This window comes from Hesperophylax consimilis, chromosome 8, assembly GCF_061612785.1.
Source record: "Hesperophylax consimilis isolate HC1 chromosome 8, BYU_Hcon_1.0, whole genome shotgun sequence".
Taxonomy (NCBI): Eukaryota; Metazoa; Arthropoda; class Insecta; order Trichoptera; family Limnephilidae; genus Hesperophylax; species Hesperophylax consimilis.
Genome location: NC_142843.1, coordinates 12598339 through 12622372, shown reverse-complemented (window position 1 = coordinate 12622372; position 24034 = coordinate 12598339). Strand labels below are relative to the sequence as shown.

Genomic DNA, 24034 nt, shown 5'->3' with positions numbered 1-24034 from the left:
GGAGGACTTAGCCAGTAAAGGAATTGAACTAGGGACGCTTGGGTGGGAACCAGGCGCGATGCCAACTCATCCACTGAGCGTCAGTTTCAGTAAAGTGGTCGGCGATTGGCAAATGTAATCCTTTCATATAAAATAATAAACCAGGGGGGCAGCAGCAAGGAGAGATCGCAGCCCTTGATTATGTCGCCATTCAATCCAGGAAGAACCTGATACTGAAAGTATAGATTATTGCAGGAAGGGTTGTTAACCTGGAACTGCTTCATATTATTATGTACCTACCTATTATTATCGGTGCACGTGATTCTGTGCGCGTGCCTTGCGCTGCGCTCTGCGGTGAGACAAAATAATCGATTTCCAAAATTATTAGGGACGGTGTTTCCATTAGCTCCAAATAATAACAAGGAAAATTTCTCTACTTTCGAAGGAGGAAAACGCTTGAACGAGTGATCGTGGTTTATTAATTTGGTTAATTTAATTTTGTGTTAAAAAAACGACGCTATAACTAATAAATTGCATTTAAAATAGATATTTAGTAGAGTAACACTTATACCTAATTTGGCTAAGGACTTACGCACTCCTGGCCCCCTAGCATAAGCAGTTCGATAAAAGTTTTACCGATACTGTCGTAAATTGTCATCGTTCCGGAGTACGACTGAAGATCGCTAACGAAAAAACTCAAATCACGAAATTGCAAATCATATCTAATAGTACATGCCGACTAAAAATGTGCTTAATATGGTCGACGTGAACTGTTGTTTGTTCGTTGGCGATCTGCAGTCATACTCGGAAGCGACGGCAATTACCGACATGATCGATAAAACCTTGTGTTAGGAAACACAAGGTTTTATCGATCCTATTTATTTTTAAATAACTAGAAAATCTGTTAGTATTTTTATATCCGCTTAAACAGTGAATATACATAGGAAGTGGTTACAATAGTACATATTCCGTGTCAAACAAAAAGCGATCTAGTACGAAAACTTTATTTGTTTGTTGCACATTTATATATGTAGGGTTTACACAGTTTTACTACGCCTGTCTCACTAGGGATATCCTGTGTCGAGACTGGCTATTCATTTATTATTTCATATTAACTCATTATTGAATAATTGTAAAATGGGGGCCTCAGCACTGACAAAGCACGCAGTGAGGCCCACATTATCAAATAATGTATTAACATATGTAAAGTATTGAATCCAATAAATAAAAAATTTAAAAAAACCCTACACTACCACTAATCCAGAATAAAATTAGCTCCCCCCATAAAACTCCATGGCGCTAGTCATCCCAACAAAATGAACACGACATGTTCTGTCGAAGCTGTCAACATAAATTGAATAATACGATTCTGTTTGCTATATCACAGCGGGAAAAATACGAACGTACATTTTTTCCATAAATTCATAAGTAGATAAATTAAGTTCCAAGTGCCCTAAACTTTCTATTGCAGATTTAAAATAGATACACATCTTATAGATAAACCCAGCGAACTAGCAATCATGTTCATAGTTACCACAGGCTTTGAGGCAAAAAAACACAATACGAAATCGAACCCAAAATGAAAATTGGTTAATTGAAAACAGACGTTATCGGGTACCGACATTACATTACAAGAGTTTGGCATCGGTTTTATTGACCTACCCGCTACATTAGAATCACATTCATATTGAGGTACATAATATCTTCAGTCGTTTCCAATCATTCAATCTTTGAACGACTTAACTATCGTTTGAGGGCGTTACGACATCGAGAAAGTCACTTTAACATATATTATTAAATTAAGATGTAACATCCAGTAGCCGAATGGGTGGGAGGACTGCGATTAGTCACTTGCGCATTGCCTCCGCCTTACAACCAAACACGACCAATAATTAACATACTACATTAAGTTCTAACCCATAATGGCGGAATAAATAACTATTATCCAATAATGGCCAATTAGATTGGCAAAACGGAAATATAAATAAGCAACAGCGAAGCATAAAATGTTCAAAATAATCATATATTTAACGTTATCGATTCAGAGATAAAAACAGGTGATCTCGAGCTCATCGGATACGAATACGGATCTCGTAAACTTTATACGAGTGCGTACAAATATGCATAAAATAGAGGGGCGTTTAACTCGAACGAAATAAACGGAAGGTATACAAGTTCGCAGAATTTATCAGGCAATAATTTCGCTCGAGATACAGGTCTCGGGGCATTAATGATTTGAGACGTGCCGATTTGCGAGAAGTGAGCTCGGAGACGGCTCTTTCAGCCTCAGTTGGCGCTTAATGCAAACGTATTCAGAGTGGACGGACGCGTAGTACGCGCGTAGGATTATGCGATACGAAATAATGAAATGCATCGATCAGGGCAAAGGATGATTGCGAATGATTCTATGCATTGGATTTCGAGCGGAACCGAATGAAATATTCAACACGACGGCCGGGGAAGTGGAGCAGTTTAAACTGTTCACTTAAACAATGTCGTGAAAACAAATTATTGCCCGGAATGCGAACTTTTCAGACGGCAAAAAAAAACTTTTGAGTGTGGAAAAAATGCTTTATACAACTTTAATTTACCAATCCTCCGCCTGCGAGAGACGTCTGTCAAGAACTTTTAATTTAATAATACGTTAATTAGTCACGTCGAGTGAATATAATATGTATATTTGCAAGTTGGTAACATGAATCTCATCGAATTCGCCGCTAGGGAATGTTCTGGATGATATTGAATTAAACAATGTGGTTTAATTCTAAATAATTTTTTAATTGATTCTGATTTTAAATTATAGTACAGTCGTGTTGGGGTTGGCTCCTGCTAACAAAATTTATAAATGTGCGTTTTTATTTTTTTTTGTGTAAACAAGTATAGATTTTTTTACAGTTTTTTCCCCGGCATCTTACCGGCAAGTGCTTTAAAAGTGTTAAAATCTTGTTAAATTTTTTTCACTATGGATGCCATTGAAATTGACTAGCCCAATTGTTTTATTTGAATACGTGATACAACATTTACCAAACTGACTCGGGGGAATTCATAAAAATGGACTCGCCCAAATGTGCTTGAATTTGAGATACCTATTTACAAAATTTACCCAAATTACAATCCAGGGGAGGAATATGTGTTGCAAACATGATTGAAGGAAGCAGCTACAGTCAGAAGAAGAGACCGGTGCATTATGGATAGACATTGCCGTCAAATTAAATTACCTACAACTAAATTTACCTACAAAATGACTAATGTGTTTTTTTAAATTTATAAAAAAATATATGGTGGAACCTAAAGACAAGCTGCCTTGTGGCAGCACAGAAAAATTACTTTTTTTGTTATAATTAAAATTCTAGTAATATCAATGTTTTATAAAGAAAATAATAAATAAATTAAAACAAAAAATGCGTGAAAGCCAATGAATAGGCATATTATACCTATAGGTACCTAAACCGGTGGTTCAAATATATCGTAATTTTATAAAAAAAACTTTTCAACCCCTTTTAACATTTAAAACTATAACATATAAATTTTATATTTCAGTGATAGACGGTGATAACCGTAAGGAGGGTTATCCTTTTTGGAGCTCGTGGATTTAATTACGATTCAATAAAATCTACAATATATATAATCATATCTTCCGCAATTAGTAGTTGCTTCAAGAATCAAGACAACCACTAATTAAATTACGGGGTGGCAGAACGCATGTTCGATCTGTTATCGATCTAAACACAACCCCGCAAAGGAATATCAGGCGTGCCAATGGACCAATGTACCAATGTATCAATGCACGAACAGCGGGCACCAGGAGAGCAGAGCCGAGGTGGGATCTGGAGACTAAGATAAGCAAAGATAACGCGGAGAAGTTTACGAGCAATTTCTCAGAATGGATTCCTCCTTCGCCGGACAATTTGCGCGGTAGCACGGAACGCGCAAACACGTGTCGGGATATATTTCGCGCAGGAGATAACTATCGGGACATCAGGAGAGCAGAATCTCGACGATTACGCACTTTTATATGGCCGGCCATAACACTATTCTCCTCTGACACACCTATAATGATGATTCTAGTAAGGTGGAAAAATTGCCTTGTAAATTGCTGGGTGTGAAATATTACTACCATGTAAGGGACTTTGCAGAAGGTCATCACATGTATTAAATAGATAGAAGTAACTTAACGTAAGCTTTTTGTAATAACCCATTATCAACTTTTGATGGAGAGATATCATAAATTTTCAAAATTAAGAAAATAGAAAAATAATAACTACAGCATAAAGTTTTCGAATCACAAAAAATCAAACCCTAAAAACAAAGTTATTTGACTTTAACACAATGTCTTTTAAAAATTAAAATTTTGGGTATGATTTGAGATTTTCACGGCTAAAAGTATTACATTGGGGTATTGTGTCATGTTGCGCTACCTCCTTCTTTAGCCAACGTCTCGGACAGCATTCCAGTGCCCATCATCAGGGCAGATGTGTAATCGCCTGTCTCGACTGTAATGATTTCCGAAACGTTGGATAAAGAAGGAGGTAGTGCAACACGGCATAATACCCCAAAAAAATCACTAAAATAAAAAATTTCGTTTGACTGAGGATTAAACCTTCCTTCCCAGGGACCGGGGTCAACCGCGCTACCGACCTTGCTAGATGCCGATCGTGTAGGACCGATATTTATTTCGAAAATTAACTGCTGTACATTGCCCAATTTCAGAGAAATGCATATATGTTCGAGTGTGTGTGTAACTGATTGACAATAAAAGTTGATAGAATGCATTGTCATCGACTACGAGTCTATCCGCCGAGTTCCAGCTCGATCGGATGTCGGGAAATGGGTTAATTTCCGTTTCCAAGATTTGCATTAATTCATTACCGAAAACAAAAATGAAATTCAAATAAAGATTTATTTTTAAATGTTCAAAAACAAGAAGTTTTATTTCTGAGAAATAATTCTTCCCTTCAATATCTGTGACAAGATATTGATGTTATACATCACATAAGGAATCTCCTGCTTCAGACGAAATTTTCAAGCAATATTACATACCTGCATAAAGCTTAGCAATCCTAACTTCATATAGGATTTTGATATAATATGTAAGGAATTTCTGGCTGGAGTTACGATTTTGATGTGACATTACATCATAAGAAACCTGTGGCTTGAGACAAGATTTCGATGTAATGGCATATAAGAATCACTGGCTGGAGACAAGATAACTTATGGAATATAATGGTACGTAGGGATCACTGGCTGATGAAAACATTTTAACGTATGTAACATGGATCACATAAGAAATCTCTGACATGAGACAAGATTTTGATGTGAGTGATATCACTAAAACAATCTCTGGCTTTGGACGGAATTTCGATGTAGGAATTTCTGCCTTAAAACAGAACTAACTAATTAACTAACCATCACGCCGTTTCCCCGCAGGGATAGGCAGAGAGGACGGACCGCCAAACAACTCGGTCTTGGCACACACTCCTTGTCTCATTCACATTCATACACCGTTTCATACATACTCTTCTATTGTTCTGAATCTTGACATGGCCCGACTCAAGTATCTGATTCACTTGGTCGTGCCATGTCTTCCTCGGGCGTCCCCGACTTCTGCTACCATTCGCATTTGCATCGTATATTCTCCTTACACTCCTTTCTTCGTTCATTCGCTCTACATGCCCAAACCATCTAAGCGTCCCTTTCTTGATCTTACTCATTACGCTTACATCAGCCTTGCACTCTTTGCGGATCTCCACATTCCTCACACGATCATAAATGGTTTTACCACACATACGCCTCAGGGATCTCATTTCAACAGCATTCAATCTACTTTCATCCTTTCTTTGCCAGTTCCATGCCTCACTTCCATACATCAGGGTAGGTACCAGCACTCCATTGTGGACTGCTAACTTCGCTTCTTTGGACAATTTTTTGTTAGCGCCAACTGCGTTCAGTCCTCCATTAAATGGAGTTACCTGCATTTACTCTTCTTTCAATATCTCTGTCAGCCTTCCCATCTCTCGTAAACATGCTTCCTAAATACACAAACTCATCCACCTGTTCCAAGTATTCCTCATTCACAATTATATTGCACACTTTTTTCGTACTCTCTCTTTCAAACACCATTACTTTAGACTTACTTACATTCATCATTAACTCATTCTTCATGCATACTTCGTTCATCCTAGACGGGAGAGACTGCTATAATAATACATAAAGAATCTCTTCAATTCATTCACAATAAGGAATCTTTGGCATGAGACAATCTCTCAAGCTGTGAACTGCTGTGTAACTGGCAACTAACAAAAAAACGGGTAGTAAAAATAATTAATTTAATTTGTTGGGGGAATAAACAACACACAGAGGGTTCCGAAAATTTTTCAGGCTGGGAGCTACTTTTTACCATAATTTTCATGGGGATCACCTTCTTACAAAAATCTCATGCTCATTTTTGATGATCCTTTTTTTAAGTTCTTCAAATCTTTCAGTTTTTACATTAAGTGCAAACAGGCGGCTCTGATGAAAAGGGCCTATGTACTCTTTGGGGATGTTATGTTGAGGTTTTTAAAGTAAAGGAAAAGAAGGGAGTGAGTTTTGGGAAGTAAAAAGGTGTAAGGGGTGGGTAGGAATCAGGGATTAGTGTATCCAGGTTTAGTGTGGGATTAGTATGTCCGTGTTAATCGATCCCTCCCACTGGGGTGTAAGACGTTGAGTTGAGAGTTCGGCTGGAGAGGTCTAAGGTGAGTCATTTTTAAAAATTTTCATGTTTGCCTTAAAATTTTGTACGTGACAAAATTTATATTTATTTCTAATTATATAATTTGAAAGCGTATATTTCTTTCAAAAACAGTTTTTAGTTTTCGGATAAGTTCTAAAATATTCCATTTATTTGGATTTTATTGCAAAGTGGAAATATTCGAATTCCCCGACCTTATGACAGCGTCTTTAAGAAATATAGCGGTCAATATGCCAGAGGCGTGAGGGGTTAAAAGTGAAATTAAAAAAATTTTATTTCAAAATTTTGTTAATTTCATTAAATAAAAGCCTGTCTTCCTAGTTGTTTAATTTTAAAGGCATATATAATATTGTCAACAATGTCACTTTAATTTTAACATAGCAACCAGTTTATTTTATTTGTCAATTTAGTAGATTCCTCTTTTACCAAGATAATCGGTATTCTTTTGTTTTCTAATTTTACCATCTTTTCTTTTTGTCGTTATTTAACATTTTGATCCTCCAACCGGATAATCAGCAAAGGTTGAGAATTTTGAACCAGCGTAAAGAAAAAACAGGTTGTATACATAGCCATTCCCTCCCTACCAATCATTCGTCCGTTTGGATAAAAGAGTTTTTAAAAAACAGAGCCAAATTCATAGGAATTTTTAAACTAAAACCTACTAATGTCGTGTGGGATCAAATTGAATTTCTATCACATAAAATACAGAGACATCAATTGTAATCAGTACTATTAAAGATGATACTATAAAAATTAAGAATATAGAGCATTAATTATAAATGGGGGTAAAATGCAGATCACGCCAAACTCTGGGAATTGAATAAAAATGCACTTTCTAGATGAGAAAAGTGTGTAGAAACTCATTAAAAAAAGAATTAAGGCGCGGAAGAATAAATTGAGGGAGATACAGCCGATCAAAGTTTAATAAAATTGCACTTCGCGATCTGAGGGTAAAATTCGGTTTATGGGAGTATAACCGAAATTGAACTTGATTTAGACTAATTTAGGGCTGGGGAATCCGAATCTGAAAGAATTAGGTGGGGGTCGGCACTATTAACTGAGTTATAGGGTTTTGAAACTTCGTACGCGATACATAGGAACCATGTTTTATTTATCAATTATGACTTAAGAAAATCAAATTAACAACTATTTACTTTTGAAATTTCAGTAGTGCCAACCAAAAAAAAAAAGTGTTGCCATATAATAATAATATTTTTTTACAAAATAGGTTAGGTGTTTAGTTTGGGTTAGAGTAGGCAGAAGAACATGGGAAAAAGGTATTAGAATTAAATCACAAACCAGTCTATACAAACCTAGCGTAGCCCACAAACTACTTGAAAACTGGGATATAACTCTAAAAGGGACGCGAGCAGGCGTTATTAAAGGGGCAATTTTGTGTAACAGGAAATAACATGGAAAAAAGATATTAGTATTAAATCACAAACCGTCTATACAAACCTAGCGTAGCCCACAAACTACTTGAAAACTGGGATAAAACTCTAAAGGGGATGCGAGTGGGCGTTATTAAAGGGTCATTTTTTTGTTATAGAAAATCACAGTTAGGTTAGGTTATATATATACATAAATTAAGTATTTACAAGATTTTAAATAATAAACTACCAATCTGGCAAATGATATTTAATTTTCAGAATTTTCCATGCATTGATATTATTATATGGCAACACTTTTTATTTTTTGGATGGCACTACTGAAATTTCAAAAGTATTAAAAGTTGTTAATTTGATTTTCGTGACAAAATATGGCGGCGGACTGTCCGAATATGGTGATAATATCAGATTGCGAAGTGCAATTTATTAAACTTTGATCGGCTGTATCTCCCTCAATTTATTCTTCCGCGCCTTAATTCTTTTTTTAATGAATTTCTACACACTTTTTTCATCTAGAAAGAGCATTTTTATTCAATTCCCAGAGTTTGGCGTGATCTGCATTCCTCCCATAAATGGTTCTCTTTCTTTCTTAAATTTTGGGAATAAAATAATTTTGATTCTCTACCCACATATGATTGCTATCAACATTAAAAATGAAAGAATTCATAACCAGTGAGAAATTTAAAGGGCTTTAACTGCATTGTTAAAATAAAATCAAATTCATCAGAATGAACATAAATAAATTCAGTAGCATTTGTTTGATGTAATTGAAAAAATTAAAACCATTGATACCTACACTATAATAATCATAGATGTGGTAGGTAGATGGCACTTTTTATGAAATAAAATTACTATAAATAATATTGTTATGGAAGTACCTACCTAAAATAATAATATCTGAACCTTGCAAATTTATATTTTTTTATTGTGAAAAACAGTTTACATGTATAACCAATTACATTTCACAATTTGTAGTTAATAGCTTAATTATAATAACTTCTTTGAAACATAATCAGGTAGAAATGCTAAGAACTTTTTTCCATAGGAAAGCTCATAGCTCAGAAATGCACAAAATAATTTGCAAGGCAGATAGAAATATTACACCTTTAAATTTATACGATGAGAATGCCAACATTTTTATAAATCCCAACCAGGAATTATTAGATTCCTGGTCAAATAAAATTTTACACGCAAAACACTTCAATTATCTCAACCAAACGTATGTTGACAAAATTAAGTCAAACAAATGGTTGAGTATTGGAGAGTTGAGCGCAGAAATAGAAGGATTTATGCTTGCAATTCAGGATAGAGTCATTAATACTAAAAATTATAGAAAGCATATAATCAAAGATACAAATCAAATTGATGATTTGTGTAGAAAATGCTTGGCCTTTCCGGAAACTATAGAACATATTATATCGGGATGTTCTATATTAGCACCGTCCGAGTATACATTTAGGCACAATCAAGTTTTAAAAATAATTCACCAAAATTTGGTAATTAAACATAACTTGATTGACTGCCGTAATGTAGTACCATATTATGAATACGAACCAAATTCATTTTTAGAAAACGAATTTTATAAAATATATTATGATAAAACTATACTAACAGACCGAGCGATTAGTCATAATAGACCCGATATAGTTTTACATGACAAAATTAAAAAAATTACTTATATCATTGATGTTGCTATTCCAAATTCCTGTAATATTCAAAAATCTGTTAGTGAAAAAATAAGAAAATACACAGATTTAGGAAATGAAATAAAAAGAATTTGGCATTCTCAGACTATAAAAATATTACCATTCGTTATTTCGGCTACTGGCATTATACCTAGCTCTCTAATTAAAAATTTAGGCGTATTAGATCTATCAAAAAATTTATATATAAAGATGCAAAAGTCGGTCATTTTGAATACATGTAGGATAACAAAAGATTTTTTAAATATTTATGTTGAGGGATCAGTAGGATTTATAGGCCCTGTTAGAAGTTCTACCGAGCCGAACCCTCTGATATGAAAATATCTGGAGACGGTGAATTTTTTTTTCCCATTTGATATCTGGTGATTTGACGTGTTGTTGTTCTTGTATTGTTTTGTATTTATTTTACTTATATAATGCACTTACATAGTGTTGATTGACTAGCTGATCATTTGTGGAAAAGTGAGTGGAAGGGTTAAGTTTTTCCTTTGGGGAAGACTTAACCCGGACAACTAAATCGGAAGTTTAAAAAAATATAATATAATAGGTACATTAATAATGACAGGTGCTAAAGAATACCATTATTTCGCTCTTGAAATTATTGAGATACTGTGTTGCCTCGCTGTGGTGAAGTTATCGGGGACATAAAGTGACAATTTTTTCAGAACATCTGGATTGCAAATCTGCCCTTTTGGCATCTTGTGTGTTACTAATAGCATTGCAATTTTTCTCCTAACGTCAAGACGATTTAGTCCCAGCATTCCCGCGAGGAAATCCGAGGGATACAACAAAGGGTAGTAACCAAACTCTCGCATGTACAGGTACCTGGTACTTCCAGGACCAGGCCCTGAAGAAAATAATTTCCCTCAGGGCCTATGTCATCTTTGGGGATGCTGTGTGGAGGGTCTTTTTGTGGAGAGGAAGGAGTGAACATGGGTCTTGAAGAGTCCCATGTTGTAGGAGGGAGGAAACACAGAGGCCGGCAGCTGTGTACAAATGTTGGGCGCGCGTTTGGCGTGTATCCCGACTACGCACCGGTGCCGAAGGGATCATTGACGCTAGTTCCTCAGAGCATCTTCCATTGTAATACCGATAGAACAAGGACAGCATACCTACCTGACGCCTGTGCTCTAAAGATTGCAGTCCGTTTGTTAAGATTGGGGAATCTATCAAACGGACCGCCCGTTTCTACACAGAGTCAAGGGTTTTTTTCAGGTATTTTGGGGCTCCGGACCAGAGATGGCTGCCAAATTCGACAGTAGGGCGCACTTGCGATTTGTACAGGGTGAGCAGTTGTGTACTATTAAAGTATCTGCGGGCCCTGTACAGTACGCCCAGCTTCTGAGGCCAACTTTACTCTGGCTTCGATGGAGCCCCCGTACCTGAGCTGGGTACGGGGGCTCGTACAGGGGGCCGTACGGGAGCTTACTAATCCACTCTCGAGAATGCTGCGAACCAGAGTGAAGTAGAGCATTATGACTGCTGTATTGGAAAAAGATTTTGCGTTGCAGATTACAAAGCCTAGCATTCGCATCGCAGAGTTGCACACCGAATCGATATGAGAACGGAATGTCAGGCGTGTGTCAAAAGTGATTCCCTTCATTAGTGAAATATGTTTTAACGAGGTACCAGACATTTTATAGTTATAATATAGAGTACTCCTAGCCCTTGTATAGCACATAATTGTACACTTTCCGATGTTAAAACAGAGAATATGTAATAATCCATAAAGATTTTTTCAGTAATACGGTACCTAACCAGAAAGCATTTCACATTCAAAACAAATAATTATTTATGAAACTGGTAACACCTAATTCATCTGTCAACGACTTTTTTGTTCTGATTTTAGTTCAATGCATATAAATACCGTAAAAGCACTGTAAATATTGTGACGTCATATTGTTGCCTAACTATATCCACCAATGAAAAACTCTGAAAGTCTATGTAATAAACTTTCAGAGTTTTTCATTGGTGTATATTATAATAAAAAGGCTCCGGATGAAAATTTTACTATCTGTATATTGGCATATCTATGGTTTTTAGGACCAATTTGTTTCATACAAAAAGCTCGAAGACATCGTTCTAGTGAGTGGTTTATTTATGGGTCAACGGGTGATCATTTTAATTTCATTGTTTTTAAAACATTATAAACACACTTCAGCCGGGAAAGTTAGTTTTACCCGTTCGGTCGATTGATTGTAGTGGAATTATTCAATGTTTTTATATGAATATTATACAATCTCTTTGGAAAGGTCCCAACTAAATGTACATAGTTATCGAATCGTAATGCAAGTCTTATTTTTATATTTATCTTCGTGTATTTCGTTTACATCAGTATTTCAACAAAAGGAGAGTATATTATTTAGAAAACATATTTTGTTATTGTAATAATCCTATTCTTGGAATGAGGGTTTTTATGACCGTGAAACCCAATTCGCATCTCTATCTCTGTTCCGCACTCACTCAACTCCTATGTGCAAGCGAGCGAGAGATGTCGGGCGTATTTAAAGAAAGCAGGTATGGGCAAATACCGATAGGCGGATCGTAATAAACATATTACAAGGTTAATTGAGTTGCATTTCAAATAATATTCGATTTTCGTTTGGTACTTTTATAGCTTGGGTATGCCATACTATGTAGAAATTTTTATTAAAATATTTTCGAAGATATTGTGATTTAAAACAAATTAAAGAAATTCGCCCGGCACCTTTATTTTCGCCCGGAGACAGCGTAGCGCCAGCGCAAAAAATACCCACCAGAAATGTGTTAATTATGGAAACCATTGATAAGTTACTAGATAAACGGGCAAAGTTATATGCCTGGCTGAATGATTTTAAGAAAAATCTGGATTATAATCTTAATTTGACAGAATTAAAATTACAATTCAATAAAATTGAATTGTTATTGGATGTGTATGATTAAATCCAATTCCAAACTAAACTTTTATGTGAAGATTTTGATCAAAACGAAGAAAGGCGGGAGTTTCGAAATCTTACTCAAATTAAAGAATTGTTGTCGTTAAAGAAGTGGATAATAAAAGTGAAACCATATATTTTTATGAAGAATCTCCATATTTAAAAAATATCCGGTGTAGCTAATAAAATATGCAAAGGGAAAGATCACAATAACTTAATAAAATATACTTAAAAATAAAAATAAAAAACAATTCCTTACTGCATATTGTGTATAAAAATAATAATTTGATTCCTGAAGATAAATTAAATCAAGATGCATCCAATGTTTCAGATTCAAATAATTCAACTAATGATCAGGGAAAGATTATTCTCTTCCACAGAAATAATTAACAATCCAAATAACATCGGTAATGTTGACAAAGCTAGAGCTCTTATGGGCTTATGCGTTCAAGGTAGTTTTGTCACCGAAAACTTTGCTGAGGTTTCTGCTTAGGTTTGAAATATAACCATTTAAAAATTCCATTTTCAGGAATTTACAATAAAATTAGGAACAATAAAAAAGGTTTAATAATGGAAACAAATTCCAAAACTGATCTCTGTAATAAAAAATATAACTTGTCTGGTATTGCCAGGAACAACTATTCAATTGGATATAATTTGAGATTTTCACGACTAAAAGTATTATATTGATCACATCACAGCTGCTCTGATGATGGACACTTTAACCCTAGATTCATAACCTTATCTAAGAGGAACATTATTTATAAACATTCATCTCACAGACAATTAAATTTAAGTGACGAGTTTTGGGGTACTTGTAAATAAAATAAATAAATTAAGTATGGCACTCTTTAATATGTTTAATTAGGTAACAAAAAAATAATAAATGAGTTAAAATTAAATTTCATCGGTACATTCCACACACATGAGGCCGCGATGGTCCATGCACATATACTTTTTGCATTGCTTGCATTGGAACCTTGTCATACGCCGTTTTTTATAATCACAATAACCACAAACCTTTTTTTGAGTACCACTTGGACCAGGTGTGGCAATGGTAGGCATTTCATCTAAAACTTCGGCGATTTTCCTTTTTAGGCATCTCTTCAAAGTTGGCATTTGATGTCTTTTAAGTAACCACGGTTCGGTCAACTTGTGCGAAACATCCTTCATGAAACATGGTCTGCTTGTTGGTTTTGGCCCTAGTTTCACATTATTATGCACGTATATTACGTATGAGTTTATTATTGCCATGTTGAGTATGCCATAGAAGTAGCATAAAGGCCATCTTTGCGTTTTTCTACTACAAGACAAACTTCCACACATGTGGTCGAACAGCACCCTTCGTGGAATTGTAGAACAGAAGCTGCAATAGCACCGTTACTATGTGTGGTAGAAAGCCAGAGAGCGTTCTTGTTATTTTTAGGTTTGTAAGATACTAACGTACACTGCCTGTAATAACAAAATACGGATGAACCTATTGGTCTTTCTTTGATCTGAAGCAACTCAGGCGGTATTTCGCGTTTATTTGCTCGAAGCGTTCCTACTATTGTACATTTATATGGTGCCTGTAGTAACTGTAGGGCCAAAGGGACTGAAGTGAACCAATTGTCCATGGTGAAGTTGCGGTTGCTAACCCACAAATTTTCAGTCAAAGTCTTGACATGGTAAGATCCGAGTGAATCACCATTCGTTTCAGTTTTTCCAACATATGGCATAGCGTTTAACATGTAATTTGTTTTGGAGTCACACAGCATCAATATTTTTAGACCATACTTATTAGGTTTTGACGGAATATACATCATTTACATCATATACTTACTTTTACTCTGTATAACCAGAACTCATCGAAATTAATGTTTTCAAAATAACTTGCAGTCTCATCAAAAGTTACACTATTCATAAACATTCGTCTCTCAGACGTTCAAAGGTCTATAACTTGTGCACAAAACGTCACTGTGATGCAAGCGCACCCGCGTTACTAATGAACAAACGATCTAGGAAGGTACTTGAGAGGTCATCATTCTATCTCTTTCACTCAAGACCCTATAAAAAAATTACGTTTTGCGCTGTCTGTGGGACGAATGGTTATGAATCTAGGGTTAATGCTGTCCGAAACGTTGGCTAAAGGAGGTAGAGCAACACAGCACAATACCCCAAAAATAAATCAATATATCTATTCAATTGTTACAAATCGCATTTCAGAAAAGCAAGGGATTACAAATAGCTTTTCCTGAATATAACAATATTCTCAATGTGAAAGTGGGTGGTTGCACAATAAACCAGAGGATATATTTCCTCATAACTTAGATAAGCAAGCTAGTGAAAGGAATTTCAAAGTTTCTAAAAAGGGAAATGACGATTGTCGCTTCCTAGTGAATTCACCAGCAAGACTCAGTTTAGAATAAGTTGGCAATCAGTGGAGAAAATTCTGCTTAGTAAGAAAATAGTGACAAGACACTAATTAAAATTTAATATAAACTGATCAAGTTTAAATTTAAACTATTCAATGTTTTTGAGCTTGTCAACGCTGGAAGGATGACCGGGATCACTACTGCCTTCAAATTTCAAGGCTTTTGCAAATATTGTGAAGAAATTATTTGTCAGTCCTTGTGTTTTAATTATTATACAAGCAATGGAACTAGAAAGTAAATGGGATTGAGTGCAATTATTTAACACTAATTAAGGCCAATTTTTTTCCTAAATTTATTTTTTTTGTTTTATTTGGTACAATATTTTTTACATTTCAAAGTTTTCCAGTAATGTTGGCATCACTGAGTGACTTGCCCGTGCTGAGGTTAATTGTATGTATTAGATATATTTTCCTATTTTTTTTACATTGAAATCAATGTGTATTTCTATTAATGTATTTCATTAAAACTTAATATAAGTAAATCACAAGAAAAAATCAGGTTGGCACTGTAAGAACATAGAAAAAAATATCTAAAATCTCAGGTATTTTTTAATCTACGCTAGTGCGTGTGTTATAAAGAAAGACGCGAGTGCTCCCGGGTTAACAGATAAGCCCGAATTTAGCAACAACAAAAAAACAATTTGTCCGGTGAACAGGAATTTTTTCATCAATTTATAAAGAAAGTGTAAACATGTAAACTTAAAATATGGAAATGTTTAATAACTATTTTCGAAATTCACAAAAATAAATGTTAACTGTTAGATTTCGAAACTATGTCATGTTGGGTTCCTACCCTCTTTTTTTTATCCAAATAAATATTATTTAAGTTCCAACTGTCCTACCAACCAAATCAAAACAAATGAGAAACTGTGGAAAAAAAAGTTCTATTGTTTTTCGGACAAGAAGAAGAAAAGGATTGTTGTTAGTGTTCGGTTGATTTTTCATTGTGAAGAAAACTATTGTTTTGGGACTCATATTGGTTGTAAGTTTCGATCACCTCGAGGAATCGTAAATAACATTTTGTTATCATTTTACTCTATTTGTAGTATTTGTGGCAGTGGCTGTGTGCACGAAAACCTAGATGTGATGTTATCGTGTCTGGAACTGGGAATCTCAATTCTCATTTTATCCTGCATTAACTTTCTTCCAATTCTGTCAAACATTATCTTCATAAATTATAGTTTCCAGTCCACTTTTTACAATTCATCTATTTTTACAGTTGTATTTTATAACTGAGTATATAAAGTTTGTAAGAAATCTGAAGCTGTAAACACTGTTTACTAAACAGCAACAATAATTAATAAAAATAAATAAGACTCACCCAATTTTTGTTATCAATTTTCCATGGACATGCAGGTAGCTTGTGATAAATCTCTTGTTCAACTGTTGAGTAAAAAGTATGATATCTTTACAATGTGTAATTGGTCACATTTAGACTTGACTCTATAATGGGCTTAATTTCAAACCTAATGAAAATAATAAAAGCGAGAAAAAAATCTTTTTTAATGAATGTACAACTTGTACGTATTGAAACTATATTGCTACAACCAATACATTACCTACTTCATTCTAATCTGAATCTTGACTTTTGTAATATTACAAAAGTGCATTTTTTCCACTCTTTACTCAAAGAAAAAAAAATTGTGCATTTAAATGCACCAAAAATTGACGAAGGTAAGGTAAAAAAAAATAAAATATCGCAAAAATAATTAAGATTTACGTTGTTTTAAATCAAGGCTGCCCAACATTGTGGCCCGTGAACGAATTATAAGTGGCCCGCGTGAACCATTTTCAAAAAACCCGCCAATTTGAAAAAGTGTCGCGCGCCCGCGGTAAAACAAACAATGCAGCTTGCGCGCGGTCACGTGTTTAGCTATTCCGCTCGGAAATGACAGACCATAGATATCAGAAATCAGAACATATTATATGACAGACAGAGAGACTAAAAGTAGATGCTTATTACAGTTGTTTGAAAGCAGATTCCAGGACTTTGAAAGTACAAAACAATTTTATTTATTTTTTTGTTAATCTGTTCACAATCGGTTTGACTAAAATAATTAGTTATCCTGCCAATATCCAGTTGGAACTCACTGAACAGCAAAACCACTCTGCACTAAAAAACCTTTTTGCAGAAAAAATATTTTTAAAGTCACAAAGTTCTTCAGAAGAATTTGGAGATTTCTGGAAATTAGTGCCAAAGGAAGACTTTCCGCTATAACTGACCTGGCCTTTCAATTTTTAAGTAGTTTTGGATCAACTTATATTTGTAAAAAGTTTTTTCTAATCTTAATTTTGTAAAAAATAAATACCGCACATCTCTAATTAAGCAACATATGTCTGATTTGTTGCTACTGTCAACATCTGAACTGACTCCTAACATTGGAGAATTATTAAAACAAAAACAATGTCAGAAATCACATTGATTGTACCAATTACTTGGATTTAGATTTTTGCTAAATAAAATGTTGTTTCGTTATTTGGCAGTAGATGCTATTTATTTTATTATTTTGATAAACGGCAATAAAATATCAATATGTTTACTTGTTTTTTGTATAAAACAAGACTTTAAAAAGCTTAGGTAACAAAAATAGGAACCGTCAGTATTCAGTGGCCTGCCAGTGATTTTTAAATCGTCATTTTCGCCCAACTGTTAAAAAGGTTGGGCAGCCTTGTTTTAAATGATGTTAGGACATAATTCCTAATGTGTTCTGAATCATTGCATTTTACAAAGCATTTTATTGAAATAAAAAATAAAAAATAAAAAACAAAGTAAAAAAGCAATATTAAAACCATAAATTTAAATTACGCCACACTTGTTATTATATAAATAGTTTAAGTATTTTTAAAAGTTTTCCATGAGGAAATTATGTCTTTTGTTAGTGAACATGAGTTTGAAAATCTAAAACTTTGAGTGTGACAGAGCGGCGGAGGGTGAGCCGGTCAGATCATCAATTACACTTTTAATTTCATTGTAATTGTTAGCATTAAATATAGCTGTCTCAAGCCATGTGCCTCAACAAGTTAATTGAAGATTTAGAAATTTGTCTTTTTAAAATTGAATGCACATTCGAGATCTAGAAATACTTTTTTTATTCAGTTATGGACATTAACGGAAAAAAAGGCACATTGCATTTTTTCCAGTGTCTAGTCATAAGGTAAAACTGTATGTAATTACCTCAACGCTGGTCATCCCAGCTAGCTCCTCTTCATCACTGTGGACATCGGGCTTCTCTGGCTGCAGAAGCGTGGTAGTGCGACCAGCGCGAGTCCAGACTTCGCGGCGCAGGCCCCCGCGCCAGCCGGCCACCGTGGCAGGCGTCGCCGGCGCGGTGCCCGCCAGCTCCAGAGCCTTTTGCCGCTCGGCCAGGCGCTTGCGCTCGCCCGACTCGTACTGGTGATGAATAAAAGATGCAATCCAATGGCAATTTGATGAAAATGCAGATATTCATTGTTTTTGGCAGTTTCAATAATGTTTTCCCAAACTCCATAAAATATCTAGTAATGAGAGTTTTTTTGTTATGTCTTAGGCTCAGTTATTGCATCCGTAGTACAGCTTAAGTGGTTTCCCAAATGAATATTTTCGTAAAAAATTAATAATCTTCACACAAAAAATGGAATATTAAAAAAAAAACATTTTCAGCTACAACTTGAAAAAATGTTGTATTTTTCAATCTTTGCCAATTTAAAGGTTACAAAACGCTATTGAGTAATTCCATGTTAAAAATATGATATTTTTGTTTTATTTGGCCAAACAAGCTTCATCTATATGACGGATGAAGCAACGGGACCTAAGACTTCTCGTAAATTCACCACCCGCATCTGCTAATGAACTAGTAAATTGTTGAATTGACTGGTTTATGCTTTGGGTATTGATAGGGCTCGTAGCTTACGAGATTAAAAATTAAAGATTAAAAAAAAAAACAGATAATGATATACATATTATAAATTTGAAATCATCAAACAATTTTTTTGATCCATTTTTGGGAATTTTCAAAACAAAACAGCAACAATAAAGGCACACCGCTAATAGCTCCGCTGAACTTCTCCCTCTTTTTCACCAAGAAAACATGTAACAGAAAGATAGGTTACAATGGAGCTCCCAACGGCAGTCAATTATTACGATTTCGTCGGAAAATTCGATCGTAGTATTTTGTTAATTATTAACTGGAAAGGTTGTGGGATAATTTTTTATTATGTTTTAGTATACCATTTTCTATAGCTTAGAGTAGCAAGAATAGAAGAAGAATCAAATTTAGTCACTAGCAAAGCCATTTAAAAGCAATTTCTTGTCACTAAATATTGAATCCCGCTTCCCATGAAAACACTAGGCAAAAGACTACACTAAAGTCCGGTTGTTCATCAACTTTTCAAATCTTTACATTTTAAAGTTTAAATAGATTTCAATACACCTGTCATTACTCATTACCATCCATAAAGTACTGAACGTAAAAATATTTTTTTAACAGAATCGGGATTTTTTCACTATAAAATAATATATTATTCCTAGGTATGATTTGAGATTTTCACAGCCAAAAATATTATAGTGATTTGTTTTAGGGGTATTATGCCGTGTTGCGCTACCTCCTTCTTTAGCCAGCGTTTCGGACAGCATTGCACTGTCCATCATCAGGGCAGATATATGAATTATATTATATATATATATAATCTAAGGTTGACGTGAAATCTGTGTTTAAGTATAAAGATGCGATACCGTGTTGCCAGCTCCAACCCTCAAGAGCTGACATTAACATATAATTTTCAAGTGGTTTTTTTGAGTGTAGTTCTGGTGTAGCCATCAATTACCGGATACCACGAACTACTGAGCTTAGCTCCATCGTCTCTATTAATATTTACGGGATTTTTATGAATTTCAATGACCTCCGTAATCAGCCGTGCTCTATATGTTTTGGGTCTCCCCAGGACTTCAGGAACAAATCCAAAGTAATGCCCAGTTTCAACTAAATGCTCGGCAATTGCCGATTTGTCAGGGTGGCCGAGTTTACAAGCTCTGAAGTGTACAGATATCCTTTTGGAGATTGTCCATTCTGTCTGACCTACATAAACCTTGTCACAAGTTAGTTAACCACAACTAAAATACAAGACTTACAGGCCTGCAAAAACTAAGTTTCCTCACGTCAACCTTAGATTACACATCTGCCCTGGTGATGGACACTGCAATGCTGTCCGAAACGTTGGCTAAAGAAGGAGGTAGCGCAAAAAGGCATAATACCCCAAAAACAAATCACCATATTATTACTAGGTTTCTTCTAACCGGTTATCACTTTGTGATGTCACTATTTATTTTATTAAAAAAAATTTTTAGATGATATTTTAATAAAATATATTAAATAATCACCGCGGGTGTGTCCAATGGTGACAACTAATTTTATACTCATTTAAGCGGTAGAGTCGGGTTTCCTCGAGTTTTCACAATAGATTAACGCGAATCATACAAAAATGCAATGGTGATCCAACTCAAGTACTAATCCAGGATTAAGCTCATGATGAAGAACCGGACCTAATAAGAATTTTCTATGCTAACTAGGTTTGCGACTTTACTAGATGCCAGAATTCCTAAGGAATCTGTACTGTGGCGTTATTCTGAGAAGCTTTATGTTCTGAAGCATGATTCTTTTTTTATCAATTTTATATAATATTCAGACTTTTTTAAGCATCCTTTGGATACCAATAAGTCTACACACACAGCAGTGTCTTTCATTTTCATCATGATTTTATAGTTGATCTAAATGACAACCTCGGGCCTTGCCGGTGCTTTGTTTGTGGGAGTTGAATACACAAACAGATAATCAACTAACTAACCATCACGCCGTTTCTCCGCAGAGGTAGGCAGAGACAACGGACCACAAACAACTAGGTCTTGTCACACACTTCTTGCCTCATTCACATTCATACATCGTCTCATACATACTCTTCTATTATTCAGACTCTTGAGATGGCCCGACTCAAGTATATGATTCACTCGATCGTGCCATGTCTTCCTCGGGTGTGCCCGACTTCTGCTACCATACGCATTTGCGTCATATATTCTCCTTACACTTCTTTCTTTGCTTATTCGCTCTACATGCCCAAACCATCTAAGCGTCCCTTTCTTAATCCTACTCATTACGCTTACATCAGCCTTGCACTCATTGCGGATCTCCACATTTCACACACAATCATACATAGTTTTACCACACATAGGACTCAAGGATCTCATTTTAACAGCATTCAGTATACTTTCATCCTTTCTCTGCCAGTTTTATGTCTCACTTCCATACATCAGGGTAGGTACCAGTAATCCATTGTGGACTGCTAACTTTGCTTCTTTGGACAATTTATTTGTTAGTGCCAACTGAGTTCAGTCCTCCATTAATAGAGTTACCTGCATTTACCCTTCTTTCAATATCTGTGTCAGCCTTCCCATCTCTCGTAAACATACTTCCTAAATACACAAACTCATCCACCTGCTCCAAGATAATCAATAATTATTAATTACTATGGCAAAGAAAACTGTAAGGGACAATATTTTTTTTAATCCCCAAAGCATTATCACTCTCGTTGTGTTCTACTTATCAGTACTTCCATTGGCTATACTTACACTTCCATAATTCTGGAACTGCAGCATGAGCGCAAAAAAATATCCTTTTAAACTGTTAGGCCAAATAGTTCATTATACAATAGGCGCCACTTTCGGAAGAAATTTTAAAGGAATTTGAGTTTTTTGTTTATTGCTATTTGTTTTTTGTAATTTATTTCAAATAAGGGAAAGAATATAATGAAATTTAAGTGAAGAAGAAATAGGATAATGGAGTCTTGCAAGGTGCGGAAAAGATCACGGATGTCTTGGACTGTTCAAGTCTCACAAGCGACTGGAATATCAAAATTATAGGGAATGGAAAACCCTGGTTCATCAGGGCAATTGAAGGCCCAAAATGAATACTGAAGACGAAAAACCAGAAAATATATAATATGTATTGTGGAGAAAAATTTTTAACCTTTTCAGGAGAAAAATTAAAGTACAGAAATCATTGATTTGTGATTGGATACTTTTAACCAATTTTTAGTAGGGATATTACATGCACTTAATTTTGAACATATTTTTGGTTTTGAAAATAGTTACACATTTTGTGATTTTGTAATTGTGTTAAAACCTTTAAAATTTAAATACTTAAGTAGGTATGGGTACATTTTTGTTAACATAACATAAATTTTGATTGAGAAGCTGTATAAAATATTCAAACTTTTTTATTTAGATTATGGTAGGTAAAATATATTTCAGTATTCAAGAAAATATTGGAATTTGCGAATGCTTTCTACCGCATCCTCTGTGGTGGTCAATAAGATTTGTTTCAAAGTGAGTGCAACTCACAATGGGCAAAAAAATAAAGTTTTTGGGAAGACATAACATTTAAGAAGTTTGCACGAAAAGTCAGAGTAAAAATAGAAGGAATAAATTCAAATCATGACAGAATGACTTAAAATATAAGAAAATTAAGCTAGAATTCGAAAAAAGCGGCACCTATTGTAAATCAATTAAATTTCGAAAATGACTAAGTTGAAAATTGATTTTTTTTATAATGGAAGAAATTTGTAAAATCTCTTAATTGCAAGAAGCTGTAAACCCTTGGATTTATAGTACAGACCTTTTCACAAAGTGAAACCTGTATTGAAAAGGGGGTAAATCGGTAGCCGCGCTGGGATTTGAACTAAACCTGTCCAACTGCCAGCAGAGTGTCCTGTCCACCTGGCTATCGACCACCTTCATTATAAGATGCAATATAATTTATCATAAAATATAAAAAGAAAGAAAAATCGAAAAAATTTTGTCTTTTCGAATTATTTTTTATCGTAAATAAAACACTAATTTTGTTTTTTAAATAAAAAGATAGACAGCTGAAAAGACCTCCATCGCGAAGTCTCAGGTAATAATTGTAGAAGAGATCTTGTAAATTTTAGTGATTGACATTGTGTCAACCTGGACAAACCAATCAATCTACTATGTTATCATTTTAACCATTTATTTTGAATGTACACTTAAATGCTTAGGTGACCGGAGTCAGAAGTTCCATAGCACCCAAAATGTGAGGAAATGTTAAGTGACAAGGAATAAAGTGCCTGGCTATTCAGATCTTGTCCCTTAACCAGCTAAAAACAAACAAAAGCAAACAACTGAGTGGGTTTCAGGGCATGACACTTTTTCCTGATTTTCGAGTTCCAAAACAAAAGTTTTAAGTAAATTTATTACAAAAATTGTTTTTTTGAAAACTTTTTTGGAAGAAAGGAAAAATCTTAGGAAAAAAGCTTCAGACAGTTTTTATGATACAAAAGAAAAAAATTATTATTGGATCATGAGAAAAATGTGATTCCATTATAGGCGAACCAATGATAGCTTAATTTCCCATAAACAACGCATGTAATAGAAAGAGAGATTACAACGGGACTCTCAGCAACAGGACCATATTCCATTCTTCAATGGAAAATTAGGATCCATAATAATCTGTAAAAATCCACATTTTGTATACCTTTTTCCTATTTTCATCTAGCAGTGCTATGAGACTCTCACGAGCTGAATGCACCGGGCTGGATGACATAAGACTGCGCATATAGAAGTACACTGCATCCAACTTGCGTCTCTGTGAATAAAAAATAAACAAAATTTAAACACCTGCGATTAGAACTGAGTTATTTTTGAACTCGCACCTGTACAAGTGCTATGAGCAAACACATTGGTTTCTGTGTGCTTATTGCGGCTAATAAGTTTAACGTTACAATGTAGAAATAGGTTAACCACCACAAAACATGGAAAAATTATTAAATATGCAAAATATAATCATTTCACCCACTTCTTTTTCAGATATTCCCCCATTGCTGAAATCAATTTATTACTTATGTACCTGCTTAATTTT

At 34.7% G+C, this 24034-nt stretch overlaps 1 protein-coding gene across 4 annotated transcripts in view; it reads right to left on the bottom strand.

Annotated features, from left to right (window-relative positions):
• The window catches only part of Smg6 (Smg6 nonsense mediated mRNA decay factor), a 245437-nt gene that overhangs the window by 189079 nt on the left and 32324 nt on the right, over positions 1–24034 (bottom strand). For all 4 annotated transcript variants that reach the window (XM_089634886.1, XM_089634889.1, XM_089634888.1 and 1 more), the window contains 3 exons: positions 23651–23761; positions 18304–18519; positions 16450–16511 (listed from right to left, as the gene is read on the bottom strand). In XM_089634886.1, the coding sequence (XP_089491012.1) occupies positions 16450–16511; positions 18304–18519; positions 23651–23761 (389 nt within the window). The remainder of the gene's footprint in view (positions 1–16449; positions 16512–18303; positions 18520–23650; positions 23762–24034) is intronic.